The sequence below is a fragment of the Hypanus sabinus genome, chromosome 5 (genome assembly GCF_030144855.1).
Source record: "Hypanus sabinus isolate sHypSab1 chromosome 5, sHypSab1.hap1, whole genome shotgun sequence".
Lineage (NCBI taxonomy): Eukaryota > Metazoa > Chordata > Chondrichthyes > Myliobatiformes > Dasyatidae > Hypanus > Hypanus sabinus.
The window spans coordinates 61,378,467-61,402,184 of record NC_082710.1 but is presented as its reverse complement, the minus strand read 5'-3'; the positions used below and the strand labels follow the sequence as shown (position 1 = coordinate 61,402,184).

The following is a 23,718-nucleotide window of genomic DNA, read 5'->3' as shown; positions in this document are numbered from 1 at the left end:
ACAGGAGACCCATATTAGGAGGGAGGATAATCAACGCTTTTTTAGGTTCTGGATGGGTCAACAATTTCACTCGAATTGTACCGCTAAAATTAGGGGTGTGTCTATTTTTATAGACCCCTCAATTTCGTTTACACATCATTAAATTATTTCTGACCCACAGGGCAGATTTTTGTTGATTACTGGTTCACTTTTTAATTGAAAAGTGGTTCTAGTTAATATTTACGCTCCAAACTTTGACTGCCCTGAATTTTTAAACTTTTATTTACTTCCCTTCCTAATCTAAATGAATATATATTGATAATGGGTGGAGATTTTAATTGTTGTCTGAATCCTTTGATGGATAGATCTAAACCTATTCGAACACTTCCGAATAGATCAGCCTTACTTATTAATTCTTTTATGGTTGATTCGGGAATTACTGAAATATGGCGGTTTTTGAACCCTAAAGATAAAGAATTTTCATTTTTTTCATGTATATCATAGTTATTCTAGAATTGATTATTTCCTTATTGATCATCGTTTATTAACAGATGTTACTGATTGTAAATATGATTCTATTGCCATTTCGGATCATGCATCTTTGAAGTTATCTATCAAGATTTCGGACTCTTCCATTAATACCAGATCTTGGAGACTCAACGCTACTTTGCTTCAAGATCCAGAATTTATTACCTTCATAAAACAACAAATTGACTTATTTTTTTTCAACAAACTATACTAAAGAGATTGACAGAGGAATACTTTGGGACTCTTTCAAGGCTTTTATCCATGGACAAATTATCTCATATTCCGTTGGTAAAAGAAAACAAAGATATTTAGATATAGTTTTATTAGTGGATAAAATTAAAGAAATTGATAAGATCTATTCCATTACTCCTACCAAAGAACTTTATAAGAAGAGAGTTGAGCTTCAAATGGAACATAGCTTATTATTATCTTCTTCAATTGAGAATCAATTAATGAAGACCAGGGCTCAATTTTATATTCATAGTGATCGAACTGGTAAATTGTTAGCTAACCAATTAAAAGCTATTTCGACCAGGTGACAAATTATTAAAATTCATAAACAAGACGGTAATCTGACTACTGACCATAAAGAAATTAATAATAACTTTCAAGATTTTTATAAATCTTTATATCAATCAGAATCTGATGGCGATCTGTCCATGATGGATAATTTTTTTAACAATTTGAATATTCCCAAACTGACAGATGAAGATCGAAGTGTGTTTGATGCTCCTATTTCTATGGCCGAAGTAGGAGAGGCTATCTCATCAATGAATTCAGGGAAAGCTCCTGGTCCTGATGGTTATATTATAGAATTTTTTTAAAACTTTTTCTTCTTTGCTTTCCCCTTGGTTATGTGAAATCTTTAATGATGCATTTACTAAGAAGAGATTACCTCAGTCTTTTTATGAAGCTACTATCTCTCTAATTCTTAAAAAAGATAAAGATCCTACTTTATGTGCATCTTATCGCCCTATATCGCTATTAAATGTAGACTCTAAGATTCTTACAAAAATTTTAGCCATTAGATTAGAAAAAGTATTATCACAGATTATTTCAGAAGACCAAACTGGTTTTATTAGGAATCGGTATTCCTTTTTTAATGTTAGAAAATTGATTAATATAATTAATACTTCTTCACCCACAACCTCAGAATGTGTTATCTCATTAGATGCTGAAAAAGCTTTTGATACAGTTGAATGGACATACTTACTTAATGCCTTGAAAATTTTTAATTTTAGTTCTAATTTTATATCATGGATTAAATATATTATAAACCTGTTGCTTCTGTTCTTACAAATAATTATAGATCCTCTTTTTTTCAATTATCTCGTGGTACGAGACAAGGTTGTCCCTTAAGTCCTTTATTATTTAATATCGCATTAGAACCTTTAGGCATTGCTATTAATGAATCTCCTAATATTTTTGGTATTACTCGTAATGAAAAGTTATACAAGTTATCACTTTATGCTGATGACTTGTTGTTATGTATTTCTGATCCTGATAGGTCTATCCCCGCTATCCTATCTTTGTTGGTTCAATTTGGTAGTTTTTCTGGTTATAAATTAAATTTGGATAAGAGTGAAATATTTCCTTTAAATGAGCAAACTTTATTGAATGACAGGACACCATTTAAAGTTGTTATGGATAACTTTATTTATTTAGGTATAAAAATTACTAAGTATAAAGATTTATTCAGATTGAATTTTTTACCCATGCTTCATCAAATTCAACAACTTACTACTAGATGGTCTCCTTTATCCTTATCATTAGTTGGTCAGATTAATGCTATTAAAATGATGATTTTACCGAAATTTTTATATTTATTTCAAGCCTTACCAACATTTATTCCTAAATCTTTCTTCGATAACATTGATTCAAAAATTTCCTCATTTGTGTGGCAAAATAAAAATCCCAGGTTAAGTAAAAGACAGTTACAGAAATCTAAAAAAAGATGGTGGTTTAGCTTTACCTAACTTTAGATTTTATTATTGGGCGAATAATATTCAAAACTTAATATATTGGAAACTAGAGTTGGATTCACCATTGTGCCCACAGTGGGTAAATTTAGAATGTAATGTTGCACAAGGATATTCTTTATTCTCCATTCTTGGTTCTTCTCTTCCGGTTGATTTAGTTAAACTCAATAAACAGATATCCAATCCTATTGTCAAACACACAATACGAATTTGGTTTCAGTTTCATAAGTTTTTTACTCTGAAAAACTTTGTTCTTGATAGCCCTATCTTACTTAACTTCTTTTTTAAACCTTCTTTAACAGATCAAGCTTTTAGCATATGGAAAAGGAAAGGTATAATATGTTTTCGTGATCTCTTTTTTGAAGGTAGTTTGATGTCTTTTGACCAACTTTCCAATAAATTTAATTTACCTAAATCTAATTTTTTTTTAGATATTTACAAATTAGAAATTTTTTATATAAAGTTTTACCATCCTTTCCCAATTCAACTTTGATAGATTTTTCAGACATGATTTTTACCCTGAATCCTTGTCAGAAAGGATTAGTGACTTTTATTTATAATAGGATTATGAAGATACAACCAGAAATATCAGGTAGAATTAAACAAGAGTGGGAAAAAGAACTTCAATATAATATATCAACAGAAAAATGGGAAAAAATTTTACAAATGGTTAATTCTTCTATATGTGCTAAACATGCTTTAATACAATTTAAGGTCGTACATAGAGCTCATATGTCTAAAGATAAGCTTGCTCGATTCTATTCTCATATTAACCCTCAATGTGACAGATGTCATTCAAATGTGGCCTCATTGACCCATATGTTTTGGTCATGTCCCACTTTACATAACTACTGGAAGGACATATTTGCTACCATTTCCTCAATTTGGAATATTGATTTACAACCTCATTTTATTACTGCAATTTTTGGTATACCAAATGAGGATGGTAGTCAACTTTCCCCTTCAATTAGATGAATGATCGCCTTTGTAACATTAATGGCCAGAAGGTCTATATTGCAAAAATGGAAAGATGTAAACCCTCCTACCACATTTCAGTGGTTTTCTCAAACTATTTCTTGTCTGAGTTTAGAAAAAATTAGAAGTACTATTTTCGATTCATCAATTAAATTTGAAGAAACTTGGGGACCGTTCATTCAACACTTTCATATGAATTAATTTGGCCTCTTCCAGACCTTTTCTCTTTTTATTCTTGTTCTGGTATGGAGTTCCGGAGTTTTTGACACTATCATACTCATATAAACTGGTATTATTGCCCATGTTAGTTTTAGGTTTATTTTTTTTAATTTACATTTCTTTGTGCATTTTTACTTTTTTTTCCTTTTGATGATTATTTTAATTCTTTTTCATGTTCAATCAAAATAGGTTTGATTGTTTATTATAAGCTTTTTCTTTGGTTGATATTTAATAAGATATTATTATCCTATTATAAATTTAACTTTAAATCTAATGCATTTATAACCTATTCATATTATGTTATGTTTCTCTTTATATATATGAAATTCAATAAAAAGATTGAAAAAGAAAGAAAAAGAAAAACTAGCTGGGCAGCCATGACTCAATTTATCCCTACATTGCTCTGTTATATAAAAAAAACACTCCTTCAACCCTGTGGCCCCACTGCTGTAGCCAGTAAGGATTGGAAATACTAGTCAGTGCTTCTACAATTTTCTCCTATATTTTGCTGAACCACCTGAAAAACCTTTCATCCGAGCCCACTGATACATCCATTTCAACAATGATAATCTCCTTAATCCTTCTTCTTTCATTACATTCATATCATTCATTTTTAAATACTTGATTACTTTCACCCTTCTTGAAGACAGTTGTAAAATATTGCACTTCATTGACATTCAATTTGAAAAGGTAAACTGTGCAGTCATTGGCCAACTCTTAAATTTGTTCTTATTGTATACTTTTTTTAAAACTTTACTATTGTTTCAAAAAAAAATAGTAATTGATCAAAATGACAGATAAACTTCCAGATAGCTGTAGGGCAGTCAACATGTTCTAGACATCTGCATATTGAACTTCTCATCCACTGTAAGACAAGTCCAGAGGTACACTTCATATTTGTTCCTCAATTTTACATCAGTCATACTGATATATCTCCCATAGTCCTACTCATTGGAGTGGGTTTGCTGTCCTTACAAGTGAGTTAACCAAATTTGTTTTACTTCAGTTCAACACATGCTTAATTGTTCTGATTTTTGATTCTATTTATGTTGTCTCAAACCTACCATTATGAGAAGGGGAAGAAGTGAGGTTTGATCCAACAGATGCTGACCCACATCTGGAGTGATTCAGTTACATAAAGTCATTGCATTAAGTTACAGGACCAAGCATGGCAGAGAAATATTTTACTCAACATTTAGAAGCTGCAGCAATTGTAACCCAATTGAATCATTGTCCACCATCTTTAATATCAATGCTAGACATTTTGATCCACTCACTTTGTTCAGATCACTTATCTTATAGAGCCAGTGCCATACAGTAAAATCAACCAAAAATACTGGTAACATTCAGCTTTATGCATCGTTTACCTGAATGCTATCCATCTTATTTCCACAACTAAGGATTAGTTCAAGTTGTTATTACCGCTTGGCCAATGAAACATCTATCCAGAAAAGGATGGTGTCTTATGTCATTAGGTTTTCCAGATGGTCACTGGTATAGTGAACCACAAAACCCCTGGAAGACACAACTCATTGGCACAATATACTAAAACATGTCAGTTTAATCTAATGCAGAAAGCCAGGGGTTTGTAAGGTGCACACAGCAAGAAACCCATGGTTTCAAAAATGAACCAGAGTTGACAGAGATCCCACAATATTAACCAAAAGGAGAAGATAATCAAAAATATAGCAGATAATCGACTCTACTTACTTTGACTAAATAATTCTTCCATGAATCATGGAATTAGTGACAAGCCCATTACATTTGTTGTGTAGATGATGAAACAGCACATACAGTGGGGAGTTCCACTCCCTACTGTTTTATTCCCTGTCAACCACAACTCCAAAACAGTCGTTGTTGACATGTTAAGACCAAATGTAAGATGTCCCTTCCAATGCCTATTCTGGAGGTTCTCAGTACAATAACACAGAGCTTTGTATTCACTCTTGTCAATAAACTGAGACCACATTAACAGTAAATATTTAATTATCCATTCAATGAATGCCATGATGCATATTTCTAGACACAGCTCATCCCCATCAAAATACAAAATGCACATCTGCATCAAAATAACTACTTAAGGCTACAATAGAGCCTTTCAACTGACTCGGGTCACTTTCGGTGTGTGCTGCGTCTGCGAGGCTGGTTTAGACGAAGCTTCCATTGTGTGCTGTGTCTGCGAGGCTGAGTCCGGCGGTGCCTTGGAAGTCCATAGCAGGGGGTACTCCATTCTGCTGCTGGCGTGGGATGGCAGGTCTGTCGGGACCCTGGGGACTTGTGGAAACTGTGGTGATTTCTTTTGAACTTACAGTCCTTTAACATCTTGGACTATTTTCACTGTGCCCATAGTCTGTTTTTTTTAATCAATTATGCTATTGTTTGCACTGTTGTAACTACATGTTGTAATTATGTGGTTATGTGCAGGTCTTGTAGCTTTAGTTTTTGGTCTTGTTTGTCTGGTGGATTTGGAGCTCCTTACCGAGGAACACCTAGACGGTAGTGCAATATTAATACGCAACAGCCTCTCCGGACTCTGGACTGGGGATTGCCAAACGTTATGTGGATTTTCTCGTGTAGTCTGCTTTGTCATATGTTTTTGTGATATCATTCTGGGGGAACATTATCTCATTTTTTAACTGCATTGCATTTGTGGTTTCTAAATGACAATAAACTGAATCTGAAATCTGAATAGAGTCGACATCCTGGGGTAGATCATCCACTGCTCGAAGAGAATTCCCTGTCTGCCTCTGGGCCATGCTGTTTGTTTTGGTGTGGTCTCAGATCCAGTCTTCCAGCCAGATCCCAGATTCAAGGCAGGTCAGTACAGGGGAGTGTAGCACTTAAATGCCACAAACAGCTAGATAGGAATGTTGTCTGACCATCAACATTGCCACTTATCAGAACCATTGAACAAAAGAGTAACAAATGTGAACCAATGTGTGCACACAACAGTTCAAAACATCAAGCCTAATATAATTGAAATCAAACTGCCTATCCTTTCTCGTTGCGATGTGGTCTCCTCCAAACACTTGAATAGAGATACAGCACTCATGCCAGGACTGAGTGCAGCTTTCTCAGTCCGACAGCTGGAATAAATGTGGTGTATAGCCATTCAGCACAGTCAAGTGTAGCCCTGACAGCAGGGCTGCAGGTGCCACCTCCTTGTTAGACCTGTGTTTCCTTGCAGAAGTCCCAGCATAACTAGCAACCAGTCTCACCATTAGAACTGGCACGAAAGAGAAATCCCAGGGCATCATTAAATTTACCACTAACCCAAAGACTATATGGATAGCCATGAATTGATTGAGTTTTCCCATATTTGTAGGAATCCCATTTGATAGATTCTTCTACTGGCATAATTATTTGCCTTTTGGGCATAAGCTTGGCAGTACTAATGCCGAGACTACAGCATCTGCCAAAGTATTGGGGGAATGGAACATGTTAATTCCTGAGCACTCAACTGCCAGTGCAGGGGCAGGGTAAAGCCACCCCACGTTTCCCCACAAGTCCGTGTTATGGTCAATCATTTAATAAAGCTCTCCTACCGAAAGGAACCAAGGTGGAGGAATTCTTTTGGTCGTATCAGTACTATAGTGGAATATACAGAAGCACCAGTAAAATTAACTACTTGGCACAATACAATTCCAATTAATTTAATTCCTTCTGACTTGTCTGAAAAAAAAATTGCTACATGAGGAAAAAATTATTGCTTCAAGTCCAGTTGCTAGTTTTGCAATTGAAATCTGCAGTGGAATGCCAAGCGTTTATACCCAGTAGAATGGGAGGCAGATGACTTGTGACAAGATTATTGGACATGGAGGACATTGGAGTATCCTTCTTCACCACAGTTTTGCAACGTGTTGATGTTCATGAATTGTTATGTAAAAACTTGAACTCCAAGCCTTTCATCCACATAGTCTCAAAAACAGGAGTAAAAGTAAACAGTGATCAATAAGATTTTTCAGCCATTTTTGTACACAATCAGATAAACAGGAAAGCCATCCGCAACTGCAAGGACCACAGAATTGAGTGTGGAGAAAAAACATGATTTCTTTGTACTTTGCAAAGTGTTGCGTCCATTTGGTTAAAGTACATCAGAATGGTCAGACCACACAAAAATCAGACATCTTGTCTAAAATGGTGCGAAGGAAATGTTAAACCTTGCACATTGACAAGTTGTACTGTTTGCACTTATGCTCAAGAATGTGTTTTTTTTTGGAAACAGATGTATGTTGCCCTGACAAATGCTATTTAGAAACACTTGTTTGATGTGGTTGCAATCAAACGAGAAGAAAGTGTGGGAACCAACAGCAAAGAGTAATAGTGCAATCTCAACAGCAGCTAAGACTTGCTTTCCATTTGAATTGGCTGGTGGGAGCATACAGGTTCTGGGGCTCCAACTAAAAATGCTTCTGGATATGAACCACTATTAAAAAAAACCCAATTCATGACCAAAAAAAAACAACCCAAGGGGGCAAGTTAGGCTAGGATAGTGCTTGGTTACTGCAGAATAAAAGTCGGGTACTTGGGATCATTTCCACCTCATTTCTGTTAATGAGATTTACAGATTAAGCCAAGGCCAAAACGAAGCAGTAACTGACAAAACAAAAGACCATTATCGATTCTCCCTCCGTCCCACAAAAGTTCCATTCTAGCAAGCTATTCATAACCTGAAACTGCACAGTAGAAAATGCTGTAGTCTTGCAGCAGCCAGCAAACCCAATCTGCCATTCTCCAAAGCACTCAGTGTATGGCCCATATGCAACTTTGACATTCATAAGCTAGGCAGAACCTTATTTCAATTAAACATCAAACTTCACAGTAAATCTAATTAGTGAAAAGTGAAATTTGATATCCAGATTTCAGCCTAATTTGGGAAGTCTAAATTCAAGTCTTCACCTCCAGCAGTGCCGCCCTTCCCCCACCTCCCCCCAATCTCAACAACTGGCCTGCTCTTATGGGGAAAGAAACTTCATAGCACACTGACATTTTGTTCAAAGCTTGCATCTCCAAGTTTACAAAGCAAGAAAATAACTTTTGGAGCTTTCAGTTATAAACAAGGGAAAGAATGCTGGACTTCAATGCTGTAAACTGGAACCTCATTGACCAGCCAATTCAGGCTCTAGAACTAGTGACCCTGAAATTAAGTGGACCCCTATTTGGTGCACCAATGCCTGTGTGGGTCAAGGCCCTTATACTGTCAGCTGCATTATACATTTTGCCAATAAATTTACATTCCCCAGGAAGTGTTTCAGAACAGGTAGGGATGTGCTTCAGGGATAGTTGTGAAAGTCAGCTCCATCTTGGGCACTAGCCTACAAAGTACCCAGGACATCTTCAGGGAGCAGTGTCTCAGAAAGGCATTATTAAGGATGTCCAGCACCCAGGGCATGTCCTTTTCTCACTGTTACCATCAGGTAGGAGATACAGAATCCTGAAGGAACAGCTTCTTCCTCTCTGCCATTCCATTCCTAAGTGGACATTGAAGCTTTAGACACTACCTCACTTTTTTTTAAAAATATACAGTACTTATGTTTTTTGCACTTTAAAAAAAATCTATTCAATATACGTAATTGATTTACTTGATTATTATTATGTTTTATTTTATTTATTATTATTTTTTCTCCTCTCTCTGCTAGATTATGCATTGCATTGAACTGCTGCTACTAAGTTAAATTTCATGTCACATGTCGGTGATAATAAACCGGATTCTGAAAGCCTAATTATTTTGGCAATTTCCAATGATGGTCATTCCTGATGGAATATGGTCTAAATTTCATCAAAACACTCCAGGAGCATTACCTAGTAAATGGCATTTAAATGCACAGCTGGCAAAGGAAATTGCACTGTGGTACAGAGAAGCACAGGAAAACACCCAGAATTTCACTGTATTGCAAAATAAGACACATTGGGCTGTTCTGTTTCGCTCCAGGATTCACATTTTCTGCAGCAATCATCACTTCAATTTAATTTCTGGCAAGTCTAGTGACTGCAAACTCGAATATCAAGATTGATCATGCAGCAGAACCGTCGCAGCCATTCACATTCTCAGTATTTCATGATAGACAGGATCACCTTAAAAGGTTACCTTCCAAAGTCCTGAAGGACACTGATAGAAAATTCTGTTATTTGGATTAGATCCAACAATGACACTGCAATGAAATATTTCTGCAGTGTTAGTAACATATAGACATGCTCTAATATCCAGTGCAGCGTTGGGCTATTTAAAATGCACATCAAGAAAATTATTTCAAGTTCACTTCAACTTACAAGTAACTTTTGTATTTACAAATTAGAAGCCATCTGGGCTACTTTGTTTCTTAACACTTATACATCAGTGGGTTGGGGCTTTTGTTCTCCAGATGCTCACTGTCCTACAAGCAGGACAACAAGTAATCTGCAACAGCTCACAATACAAGGAGGAAGTGACCCAGCAGCAGACAGACTTATTAACTATGCTTCAATAAACTACTTCCTGAGAACCCCTTTCATTGTGAAAACCATATAAGAATTTGCATTTATGGTGGAGTTCCTGTTTACACGTTCTTTCCAGGTCCCTTGGCTCTCCCATTTCTTCTTGTGTTTCTTGCTAGCAGCACCAACCTGTCACTTCAAAGCTACTCTTTGTGCTCTACCTATAGAAGTTAGGTATGATTTCTGGCAAGTCATAAAACAATTACTGCCAAATTCTTGCATTCTCTTTGATTTCTAGGCTTGCCCTGAGGTTCAAAGCAATTGGTAAGCTCTTTCCACCACATATTACTCTGGCCATTCCAATTCTTTATGTTCTTTGAGAGATTAAAGATAAATGTTCCCTTAAATGAATTTAGAACAATAAAAAATCTACAAAATTAACACAATAGTATTACCAAGTTACTCAAAATATATAAAACTTCAAATTTACAAAGAGCAAAACTAGCCCCATAAAACAGACATTAAATTTGTCAGTAGAATGTTATCGACACGTTCATCATTAGCTTAAAAGGGTGATAACGTGACAATCTGAAGCGGAGGCAACTTTTTAATAACGGAACTACATCCAACATAAATTTTCATGTGTTATAAATGCCATTTTGTATGTACATAGACAATTTCCCAAATTTAAAAAAATTAAGCCAATATTATTTCTATCAGCTTGAAATGAAAAAACTAATCAGAAAGTTCTCAGTGAAACAGAACTTTGGGTCTGCTTGGCCCCACTGTAATTTAAACTGAAGTAATTGATTGAATGATTGGACAAAAACATAGCAAAGAGCTTAATATGGTAAATGAGGTCATGCACTTTGGTAAATGGAATCAAAAGTCGGATTACCTAAATGGAGACAGACTGAAAATGAGTGAAGTCTGGAGAAATCATGGTGTGTCTCAGTGCACAAATCACAAAAAATTAGCAGGCAGCCGAAGCAAACAGCTTGAAGCAAATGTTATGTTTTGCTTATTGAAAAGAGGCTGGAGTTTAAGAATAGGGAGGTATTGTTACAGTTGGACACCTGGAATGTTATTCTCCTTACCTACGAAAGGAGACAGCTCCAAAGATTCACCAGGGATGACAACATTGCCCTGTCAACAGTCCAGGCAGTTTGTGCCTGTATTCCAGGTATAGAGAATGAGGTGTGACCGTAAACAAACATACAAAATCCTAAGGAGGTTTGGCAGACAGATATAGAAGTGTTTTCATTGGTGGCACCATCAAAAAGGGGACATGGTTACAAAATAAGGGACCAGTCATTTAAAACTGGGGTGCACTTAAATCTCTTCTGGAGGGCCCTAAATCAAATCGAAGAAAACAAGGATCAGGGGGAACTGACAAAGAATTGTTCAGCCATAATTATATTGAATGACAGCACAGGCTTGAGGGACCTGATGACTTATTCCAGCTCCTAGTGTCTCGGGTAAATCAGAGTAATTGTAATTGTTATTGTTTCAAGGACATGGGTCCAAGTTAATAATACTGAAGAAATCTGCTCTAAAACCTGCAACAACGTCTTCAAGCTCAAGGACTACAGAAAGCTGCAAAATCTGTACCATCAAGACCAGCAACTACTTACAACTTCTGACACTGGTGCTGGGAGGAATGGGAAGGATGCTTGGGAGAAGTAATAGACAAAGCCTGTTGCACACATTTCCCCTAGACGAATAATTTACACAACATTGATTCAATTAAAGGAAGAAACAACCTGCAGCATCGCTGGGGTGGGGGTGGGGGAAGAAGAAAGAAATAAGACCACAAGAAATAGGAGCAGGAGTCGGCCATCTGGCCCGTTGAGCCTGCTCTGCCATTCAATAAGATCATGGCTGATCTGACCATGGACTCATCTCCACCTACCTGCCTTTTCCCCATAACCCTCAATTCCGCTACAATGCAAAAATCTATCCAACTTTGTCTTAAATATATTTACTGTGGTAGCCTCCACTGCTTCATTGGGCAGAGAATTCCACAGATTCACCACTCTCTGGGAAAAGCAGTTCCTCCTCATCTCCACCCTAAATCTACTCCTCTGAATCCTGAGGCTACATCCCCTAGTTCTAGTCTCATCTACTAGTGAAAACAACTTTCCTGCGTCTATCTTTCTATCCCTTTTGTAATTGCATATGCTTTTGTAAGATCTCCTCTCATCCTTCTGAATTCCAGCGAGTACAGTCGCAAGCGACTTGCTCTTTCCTCACGGTCTAACCCCCTCAACTTTGGAATCAACAGAGCTGACATTATGGGTCAAGACCCTGCATCAAGACTAATAATTCAATTTATACAATTTTCATTATTTCAAAAGAATACTTCAAAACAATATTTGAAGAGTATAAACCAATTAATTAAATTAATAAAATGGAGATGTACCACAGCAAATTTAAAAAAAGACAGTTTCTCCATGATGAAATTATAAATATTCCATTCAACTAACTTGGATACCATGTTTCACATTTTTTTTCAATAAAACTTGGCACCTAGTACCTTGCAGCTCCTCTTTTGTTATTGCCATTATTTTTATCATAAACAGTTCTGCCTCTTCCTTTCATCTGGTATGAGCATAGGTCAACCCAGAGTGGAGGTTTGCACAACACTGACAAACAAATTAGATGTAAAAATTTCATGAAATGGCATCGAGAAAGCAAGCACAATGTTTTGAGACGAGATGCAGTAGCAAACAGGGGCAGCAGAGGGACAAAGGTTACACATTACAGCACCTTTGAAAATCCATTCTGCTCTTTAACAACAACATTCTGATCCCATTACCTGATTACTTGGAATCTGGTTCACCAGATTATGCTCCCTATCCCCTCACTGGGAGTTCCAGAAATGTTCATCATTCCACTGTGCTTTTAAAACACAATTAGAAGTGTTTGCAATATTAATACTGAATAGCCTTAACAGTCTGAAAAATCTGCTAGTCTGGTATAAGAACTGTGAGTTACTGGATTTGGAGTTTTTCCCAAAGACACAGTCGCTTGTTCAATATAATCATACAAGGAATGTCCATGCAGCAGGACTCTCAACCAACCAGCTAAGCAGTTTTGGTGAGTTGGTGAGGAAGAAATTTTGACATGAAAATGCAAAGAGCTTGATGCCTTATAAACACAGCTAACTTTAAACAAGACTGTAATACGGGTTGTATTTAAAACAGGTGCAGGTTAAGGTCCCCAATTTCAAACTTTTGAAATCTTGAGGACTAAAGAGTGCAGTAATTTCAAATGAAAGGAAGTTACTTGCAAGACAATAACGTTTCCTCACAATGGAAATGCCTGTATACAATGTTAGGTACAATAGATCAAATTACAACAGACCATACAGAATTACATATCTATTTTTATTACTACATTGTTATATTTCATTCCTTTATTTAACCTTAGATAAAAAATCAAAAGCTCTGAGGAATGAATATCCAGTTTTTATTTCTGAAATTATTATGCAGTTTTAAGTGCACTTTACTTAATCCTAGTCTAGTCACAGGAAAATTTAAAATGACCAAATTAACCTACCAACCGGCATGTCTTTAGACTGTGGGAGGAAACCCACGCAGTCACAGGGAGAGCATACAAACTCCTTGCAGGCAGTGGCAGGAATTGAACCCTGGTCGCCTGTACTGTAAAGCATTGTCGGGCATCTGGTTACAAGCACTTGCCTTGAGTACAAGGGAAATTAGAGGACATTCTGAAGGGCAAAAAGGGATACAAGATATTCCTTGACAGATGAGGTAAAGGAGAAACCCAAGAAAGTTACGTGCATTTGGAGAAGAAAGTGATGGGAGAGAACAGATCCCCTCAAGGATCAGTGTGGTCATCTCTATGTGAAGCAACTGACTGTTACGGTTTTAAATGAATACATTTCACCTGTATTTACCTGGAGAAGGTAATTGAAGCTAGGGAATTCAGGGAGGAGAACAGTGATATCCTGATACATATGGGCATTACAAAGGAGGTGTTAGCAGTCTTAAGAGGTAAAACCCCCGGCACTTAATCAAGTGCACAAGGACACTGTGGAAAGCAATGGAAGAAATTGCTGAGGACTGGCATTTTTAAAAAAAATCTTCATTGACCATGGGAGAGGCACTAGAAGACTGGATGTTGGCTAATGTGCTTCTATTGCAAGGATAAGCTAAGGGACTTCACAGTGAGTCTTACATCAAAGGAGGGAAAGCTACCGAAACATACTTGAAGAAAACAGAATTTCTCTGCATTTGGAAAGACAAGGACTGATAAGGACAGTCAGTATTGCTTTGAGCATGGGAAATTTTCTCTCAAAAGTTGATTGATTTTATTTTGAAGAGGTGACCAAAAGGATCAAAGAGTGCATGGTTGTCAACTTTATTGGTATGGGCTTTTAACAAGTTCCCAACATGGTTGCTGAGATCATGAGATCCAGGGGAAGCTGGCCAATTGGATAGAAAATTGGCTTGGTGGAAAATCAAGAGATGGTACCGGCGGGGTGTTTTTAAAAAGGCATGTGACTGATGGTGTACTGCAGGGGTTGATGTGAAGTCCCCTGCACTACCTCATCTATATTAACAATTTGGATGAGAATGTAGGTGATATGATCAGTGAGTTTGGGGATGATACCAACTAAGATTATAACAGAACCCAGGTCAACTGGGAAAATAGGCAAAGAAAAAACAGCTGGAATTTAACTTAAGTGCAAAGTAGTGCATTTTCCCACCTTAAACATATGGCAAATGACAGGCCCCCCAAAAAGTGTTGCAGAAGAGAGACCCCTAGGGGTACAAGTATGCAGCTCTCCAAAAATGGCAACCAGGTAAAGGATATCATGTCAAATTTAATTCTCAGCTCCCATTCAAGCTTCCAAAAAGTGGACTTCTTGGTGCTGGTAATATCCTACCAGCATGAAATATAACCTAGAATTTTCTCTTCACACTGTATCAGCACTACAACCTAACGTAACATCATCTTCCACCTTTAGCTATATCAATTCCTTCTGATCCATTTTACCCAAATATCCAAGGCACCCGATGTCCATTTTGCTATAGCATAATTAAAATCTCTGACCCTGTTGTACCATTTATAACCATCCTGCATAAGCCTTCCTACTGAGCAAGGTTAATCACTCTACCTTTCTCCACTTTCTAGTTGGAGGGAATTCCTGGTGGTAGGCTTTCAATTCATTCATAAAGTCAGCTCACCGTCAGTGTTGGATTTTAATTAACAAGACTGATTTTCATTAACTTCTAACTGTCAACAAGTTACTGTGTCCTGTCACCTATCTCTAACCCTAGTCCAACATCAAACGAAGAATTAGGTGATACTTATTCTAGTATAGCAAGGGGAAGGTGGCCAATTTTTAGCCCCTGCACAATTACAATCCTTCCAGGATGCATCTCAGGCTAAACCAATTGCAGGACTTTAACAACCCATTTGTATAGATGAACCTCAAATCCCATGTCCCAGCAGAAAGAATGTTGCTCAGTATCCTAGCTCTTCAAGTCCTTACCACCAAGATTTGATTTTAATGCATTTTTTCCACTTCCAAATTATCCAAATTTAAGATACTATAGCCTACAATATACCCTTGAGAATCCCATCACTGTTGTTCTATGAGGTAATACTTCATTCTTGTATTCAAAAGTCTTCAAATTTAAGCTCTACTCCAGACTTCTATCCTGTCCCCTTTATCCAACTTTAGTAACTCCACTCTCGGACTTGCATTTAGAAACAATTCATTCTAAAAGGCTTTTCAAAGACCTGAAAGCAGGTCTCATCCCTCAAACTCTTTCTGATGTACAATTCATCTTTAACTTGCATTGATAGTGCCTCTGTGTCATTAATGAGTGAGTAGCATCACATTTAGCCTGGAGTACGATAACTGAGTTCAAGTCTTACTCTAGGTATCTGAACATGCAATACAAGCTAATACTTCAAGGACTGGAAGGTAAAAAAAAACTATTTATTCCTTTTTGATACATAACTGTCACCTTAACTAAATTTTACTTCATTTAGCCACAATGAACAAGGTCATAAACATCTGGAAATATTTAAACATAAGCCACAAGTTGGCTTCAGTTTCCAAAACCTTTTTATTCAATGAAATCCAGAAATTACAAAATCTTCCACTGAAGTTGAAATTTAAAAAAAAAATTTAGCAGTTCTTCCCTGACACTGCAAAAGTTGATTATCAAGCCAATGTATACATTTCTATATCCACTCCCAAAAGTTCTTCCAAAGAATCTACTAAACTTGAAAGACTGATTAATGCAAAAGGACCTGCTCCCTGGATTAAACTTGGCTTAAAGAAACAATAGCTTACTAGATTCAGAAAGGACAATGTTCAACAAATATGCATTTTAAACTGTAAAATAACATTTACACCTCCTTCCCATATCAAGAGTAAAAACATCTAAGTCATTTGGTAACAACACACACAAAATGCAGGAGGAATTTAGCAGGTCACTCAGTATCTATGAAAATGAATAAACATTTGATATTTTGGGCAGAGATCCTTCTTCAGGACTGGGAAGGAAGAGGGAAGGCACCAGAATAAAAAGGAAGGAGGATAGCTAGAAGATGAGAAGCCAGGTGGGTGGGAAAGGTAAAGGGCTGGAGAAGGAGGAATCTGCTAAGGAGAGGAGACTGGGCCATGGAAGAAAAGGAAGGAGGGGTACTAGTGGAAGGTGAAAGGCAGGTAAGGCAAGAGGCCAGTGTGGGGAATAGATGAAGAGAGAAGGGGAAGGGAAAAAAAATTACAATAGTTGGGGGGGGGGGGGTTGGAAATCGATGTTGAGGCCTTCAGGTTGGAGGCTACCTTGACAAAATACAAGATGCTGATCCCCCACGCCAGAGTGGCCTCATTGTGGCAAAGAGAGGCAGCCATGGATCGACATGTTGGAATGGGAGTACAAACTAAAATGGTTTGCCACTGGGGAATTCCACGTTTGGTGCAGAGGTACTTGACAAAACTGTCCCCCTATTTATGTCAGGTCTCACCAGTGTAGAGGAGGCCACAGCAGGAGCACTGGATACAACAGACAACCCTAACAGCTTGCAGATAGGTAAGTAACATGCAACTAGTTCTGAAAATAGACAGTCACCCAGTTACACATCTAAATAGGCAGATTTCCCTTAAAAAAAATCATAGGCACTACAATACAAGTTTTCCTCAAGATGGACCAATTAACGTTCTGAAATCAACCATGGTAAATATGGAAATGATGCACAGGACAACACCTAAAATTCAAAATTTGTGGAAAAGACTGCCATCTAGTGCAGTGAACTTGAACTTGGCATGGGCTTTTGTAAATGTTTGAAAATTCCAAACAATGGGGGGGGGGGGGGGGTTCTGCCACATCAATTACCTGTTTAGGCTCCAGGAATACTGGGAAGGGGACATGAAGGGTTATTAATATCTGTTAACGTAAAAGAAAAATTCTCACTATTTATGGAAACTGTCCTACACATGAAGGCATAATATGCAACTTCCCCAGTTCCCTGAACAGAATGATATACTCATTAAAATTTCATTTTCCTCACACAGATTGCTTGAGCAGGTGTCAGACTTTAGGACCATGTGCTGTTATATTAAAATACTGCAATCAAACCCAATCTCCAATACAGTCATTTCTTCCTTCATTATAACTACCCTGATTTAGGTCATGCAATTATCATTGATTTGAAAGGGATTTCAGGTTGCTGCTGTTAAAGCCTTGGTTATAAACCAAAACTATTTTAAATAGACAAGCCATTATGTCTTTGTTTCTTTCTCAGAAATTGCAAACTTCTGGTTTGAAGTCCTTTAGGGGAACCTAGGGGATACCTTCCCTTTACGCAAGGTTATACAGTAATTTTCCTAAATTTTCCCAGGAGTGTTAACAGTATGCTACAGATGAAAATTTATATTTATTTATGTGCACGAGTGTAAATTAGCCAGCGACAGGTTCAAGTTTAAATGTCATTCAACCACACGTATACCATGACTACATGAATACAGGTTGCACAGTGGTAGTTCGGAGTACATTCATTACCAACAGAATGCTTAAAAGGCAAGATGTTCCATGTATAACTGCATTGCTTGTGACAATGCCCACAAAGTGAATACTGTATAGCTTAAATGCTTTGAAAATCTTTCATAAATCATCGTACAAATATAAAAATAGAAAGCACAGATTACTTAGAACACTTGTACTGTTTCAATATAAATATTAACTTAACCAAATTTCAAATACTTTGAAGATCAGAAATTCAAAAATACAAAACATCATATGCATACAAGTTAGTCTATGCTTCACATAATATTTACAGCACACAAAAAAAGCAGCATAAAACAAGCCCAAGAAAATGAAAGGGTTACAACTAAAAATCTCACTTATTCTTGCAAATGCTGAGTTGGCCTGAGTATTTCTACGGTTTGTCGTTTGTTCCTGGTGATTTAAAAAAAAATCAGATAGATCTACCAAGTGTCCAAATAAACACAAAGTAAAAATAAACTATATTAAAGAAGTACTTGAAAATTTTGTTCATTCATTACCAGTACCAGATCATAGTACTAGGCCAGACGTGTGCAACAATGATTTGGAGTCTGCAAGTGTACAATGAATCAATGAAAAAAGTCCAGATTCCAATCTAATTGTGACAATTTTATTGGCTCACTCTTCAAGGATCAAGAAAGCAAACCACAAAAGAAATCAAACTTTTGACTGGAGACCTTTTGAAAGAACAGAAAACAATACTGTCACTAACTGAGTATTTTTAAATCAAAGTTTGCAATATTCCATGAAAGAACAGGTTGGAATGTAGGATAATGTACGCCATAAATTCTGTTGCTATCTTACATTACCCCATACTCACTAATTCTCCATGAAGATCCCAGTTCAACTTCAACATCTCCATTTCCAGATCACAAGCCAGAAATCCTTCCATACCTTTTTAACAACCATTTATAAACCACTTGTGACAGGAACTTTCCACTGCAAAAAGCAAGCCTCATGTCTTTCCCAGAATATTTTTTGCTTCCTTCTTTGGAGGAGTTAATTAAAAACTACAAGAACACCATAAGTCTATATATACCCTTTTTAAAAAAAAACACACTTCTATTTTTTTTCCTAAATAGAGGGACTTCTCACAAAACTGCAGTTGCATTTACCAGCAGCAAACCCCAGAAATTGTATCCCAGAATTCTTATCGGTCAATTGGGCAAAAGTGTTAAATCAAGTTATCCTAGAAATACACAAGTGATCATGTATAAAAAAGCCTTTGATGGGCTGGAGGGAAGCAGGGTAGCAGAGCTGTGAGGAGCAATACCTCAGAGTTGCCTAGCCAATAGTCATCCCTGAGTGCCTCCACAACAGACAGCAGCACATTGTAATGCATTGTGTGAGCCAGTGACTCTTCAAAAATAACTAAATGAAGAATTTCAGGGTATCTCAAGGGCAAGAGTTAAATGCCAGTTTAAATGAAGACTATTACTCACAATAACCAGAGCGCTTATGCTCCAGATTCTCCTTGTACATATAAAGCTCTACCAAATACTAATCTCACTTCCCCCCCCCCCCTATAAAGTTGTGGATTCAAAACTTCCTGAACTTGGCCAATTTATTTTCAGGTTGCAAGCCATCTTGCTCAAAAGCCTTCCCATCTTCATTTTTATGACTTAGTTCTTTTGCTCCGCACCCCACCTTCCAGATGTTTAGTTGTGAAGTGCGTCGGCTCGCTACTGCAAGGCATCCTACTACAAGCTTACTTTTAATTTGAAGACAGCGACCGACTCACTTTCCATACAATTTATGGAGTGTACAACATTGGAAGAACCAGAGGTTCTTGGGCAGGTTCAGAGTTAAGCCAGCGTGACAAACTTAGGGCAAATACAGAGTTAATCATTTTTGATTTACAATGCCATTGTATCCCTCTTGGGATCTCCAAATCAATTGATTAATCAATCACGGCGACTGTCTAGCATTGAACGCGAAACATCAACTTATGTGATGGGCAAATATTTGAATAAACAAACACATTTCGGGTTCTTTTTTCACGTCTCTAACAGGCTTATCCAGGTTTAAATATTCAGAATGCGATTGTACCCAAACTAACAGGTTATCTAAAAAAAACCGCTGTTGATTTTACAAAGAAGATCGGATGCAACATTTGTATCCCTCAGCTCTTTCAATAACACTCACAACAGTTGTCTCAAAAGGCGAAACTTTTCTCAAAGCTAAACTTTGAGAATGAGACCTAACACGCCCACGTTCTCGCATTTTATACAAAGTGAAAATTATATGAATATATACATCTTCCAAGTTCTCGCGAGTAACTGCCGCAACGTGTAACCGACAGCACGACAAGGGAAGAGTACAGACATCACTTAAAATGAACGGGGTCGGCCTGAATTCAGAAGGATGCGCTGCAAAGTCTGATTTACGAAGGAGAATTTACTTCCTCTCCGCCCAAGAACTGCGTTAACTTTGACGGCTGATGATTGGGCACGTGTTTTAATAATGCTTTGTGGTCCAGTGTAATTCACATATTCAAACCGTTGTCGTGTTCCTCTTCTCTTCGCCCCCCCCCCCCGCCCCCAAGACACATACACACACCACATCCTGTCCCAATTTCTCGCTGTAACCCGGCTCTAGGAGTCCTCATACACATATAATGCTGGTTGTTGTTTAACACAAAGTGCAGTAAATAATAGTTTCTGAATGCTCCAGTAGACAAGGCAAACTTGCATGAATTAAACCCGCTGTGGGCCAGCTGAAAACGCCCGGTATACTTCATTCATACCATTATATCGATTGCGATCCAAGTGACTTCGGCAAGCAATTAATAAACGTTTCACCCCATCAGACCAACCAAACTATTATCCGAGTGGTCCAAATATGGTTCAGAACAAGACTCAAAATTATAAAAGTTGCATGATCGAGTCCGCCAAGTTCATTTGTATTTTTGACATCTTGCTCTGCTTAATGTGTTAACACCATACAAATTGAAAGATTCGAATCCGATTGAAGACCCATAAATTAACCAGATTTCTCGTGCACGTTCAAATGTTAATCTTCGCCAGTTTCACTTAAAATTTCAGGTAATTTACACCCACAGTAATTTGTGATTCGATGGGTTTGCAGAAAAATTCTTTTGAACGGAACACCACGCTCGCAGTTGCCACTGCTCGCACTTAGTTTAATTTAAACTTAAATTTCCAACCGCAGGTGGGTGTTTTCCAAGTATAAAACTGAAGCAAAGTTTGCATTGGCCGACTGTCTGCGTTCATCTTAAAGTAGATTACGAAATTAATTCGACACAGTTTACTGAAAAAATTTATCCCAAGAGTCGAATCGTCTAAAAAAGTAGCACCACAGAGCAAGACACAAGAAACTGCGGAACGATAGCAATTTAATAAAATATTATGCGCGAAGGCACCTGACAGGAGCTTGTCCAAATACAAACTGAGTGCAAATACAAAAGGCAGAGAAGGTGCAGACCCTTGGGTGAGGAGATAGGTTTTCGATCTCCAAAGAGAGATACCCGACTCTACCTGCCAATATGACAAAACACACGCGAATCCCAATAAAATTGTTTCCTTAAGCAAATTCAATCTCCATCCAATTCAATCAAATAAAAGTGTACACAAGTGTTTAATATCACCGGAAAGTTGCTCTATGCAGCCAAGATATGAAGCTCAAGCGCTAAGGTTGCATCGCAATATCGTTTGAGCGATTAAAATACCACTGGCCTAAACAACAATATTTAAGACTCTGCAATACACAACAGTCTTATTTTATTTTTAAATCGCTGGGTCCCTAGGGACTGTTTTAAGGCATTTGAGCTTAAAAGCGTACCACCTAAAAAACAGCAAGGTAGAGCTTGGCAGAAACGACATGCTAAAAAGAAATCCGAGCCTCTGCTTACCCCGCTTCGGTCTGGGGAAGCTGTCGTGCAAGTGAAAGACGACTTTCTCCACAAAGTGCTGAATATTGCTGTGTTCGGGCCCCCTGACAAACACCATCCAGTCGTGGGTGAAACCTTCAACCGTGGGTTTCTTCCGAACCTGGGCCCGATGGCCTAGCTCCAACTTAACCTGAACAGCGGCAGCCTGAAACACACGCACATAGACAGAGAAGCGCGTCAACATGGATAGCAACAGCCCGGGCGCCGGCAGCAGAAGCTGCAACAGCCGGGAAGTGCCCTGCTCTTTCTCCCACCCAGACAGATGCAGTTTAGGATGCTTCATGCAATCTTCAGACGTGTGTAAAACAAATTTACAAAACTCTAGGCGAATGTGCGTAGATAGACAGCAGTGGCAGCTCCGGACGACTCGGCGGGGTGGGTTACTCACCGAGGCGGCCATCCTCCCTTCCTCACTCACTCAGAGCGGAGCGGAGTAGGGGACGGAGGGGTGGGGGGGGCGCGGCGGCGGAGAGCCACAGCCCTCACAACCGCTCCGCACAAACAGCAGAGTTGCTGCGGCTGTTTATTGGGAGAGTGGAGCCAGAATCCCCGCCGATGGCGGACATTGTACACACGAGTGTGTATGTATGCGTGTGTGTCTTATTACTGAGAGGGAATTCGGCCGCCCGAGCATGCGCGCTGCTTCCCCCCCCCCCCCCACAGCCTGCCCCTCCTCCTCCTCTCCACCCCCCCGAACGAGCAGACTGCGCGATCGGCACCTTCAATGTGCTGCCTCTCGGGAAGATCCCCTGGAAACACAGGAGACGAGGGAAAGAACCGCAAATACCCCCACATACACAGCCAATGCACATTTGCAGTAAGTCCGGCAAACGCGCACACATATTCAACGACATACACGCTTTCTCCCCCCCCCCCCACCTCCAGTCACAAGCTCTGAATTATTGTAGAGCTAGGAAGTCCACAGATAGAGAAGAACCATCGGCAGTTTAACGAGTGGAAAGTAAGTCGTACCAGTATATGAAGAAATATAATTCTCAGTGAAGATTGCGCCTGATTATGTTTCAGAGAGTATGGGGCCAGCTAAAGTAGAAAGGCAAATGTATAAGTCATTCCAAGTGATCAATAATATTCATGTGACGGAGGCATCAGGAAAATGCACGCCGTGAAAATAGAAATGGGTCTGCGCGGCACAGTGCCAGAGTTAAAAGCCTTTATTCATTTCTAGTGCCCTTTATTCGTGCTGGTCCAGCCGGTGAAATGGGCGCTGCAATTTGTCCAACAGGGGGCGCTACGTACACGGCGGGGAAGGAGCCACATGAACAGGAATAAAGGCAAAGACGCGTTTTCTCGGCGGCTGTTTTTGATATAACGTCTTGAATATGTAACTGGATGGTTAATTTAAATACACTTTTGGGTGCACGTTTACAGTATGTTTCTTTGAGATAGATCTGGCGGATTAAACGCTCGCCTTAATCAAGGAAGTGATTATTGGAACGTTCAAATAGATTCACACAACTGGTGCTCTGACAACACACAACCCTTATCTAAATGGCAACAAAGAATTTAAGAAATCTATAAGAGGCTTTTACTTGGCAAATTTGATTACAGTATTTAGATACAGGAGCAAACCACTGTTGAAGTGCCTTACAGTGAAGTGATTTTACAGTTTTGTATTAAAATGTTAAAAGTTGATCAAATCAGA

The 23,718-nt window shown here is 38.3% G+C and overlaps 1 protein-coding gene across 4 annotated transcripts in view; it reads right to left on the bottom strand.

The window, feature by feature from the left end:
• The window catches only part of mllt3 (MLLT3 super elongation complex subunit), a 117,640-nt gene extending 94,968 nt beyond the window's left edge, over window positions 1-22,672 (bottom strand). For 2 of the 4 annotated variants that reach the window (XM_059970011.1, XM_059970012.1), the window contains exons 1-2: window positions 22,444-22,672; window positions 22,017-22,200 (exon numbers count right to left, since the gene is read on the bottom strand). In XM_059970011.1, coding sequence (XP_059825994.1) covers window positions 22,017-22,200; window positions 22,444-22,455 — 196 coding nt within the window. In that variant the 5' untranslated portion in view covers window positions 22,456-22,672. Of the gene's footprint in view, window positions 1-22,016; window positions 22,201-22,443 lie in introns of those variants that run through there. The other 2 variants (XM_059970013.1, XM_059970014.1) reach the window with 1 other exon arrangement.
• Window positions 22,673-23,718: the final 1,046 nt, after the last annotated feature.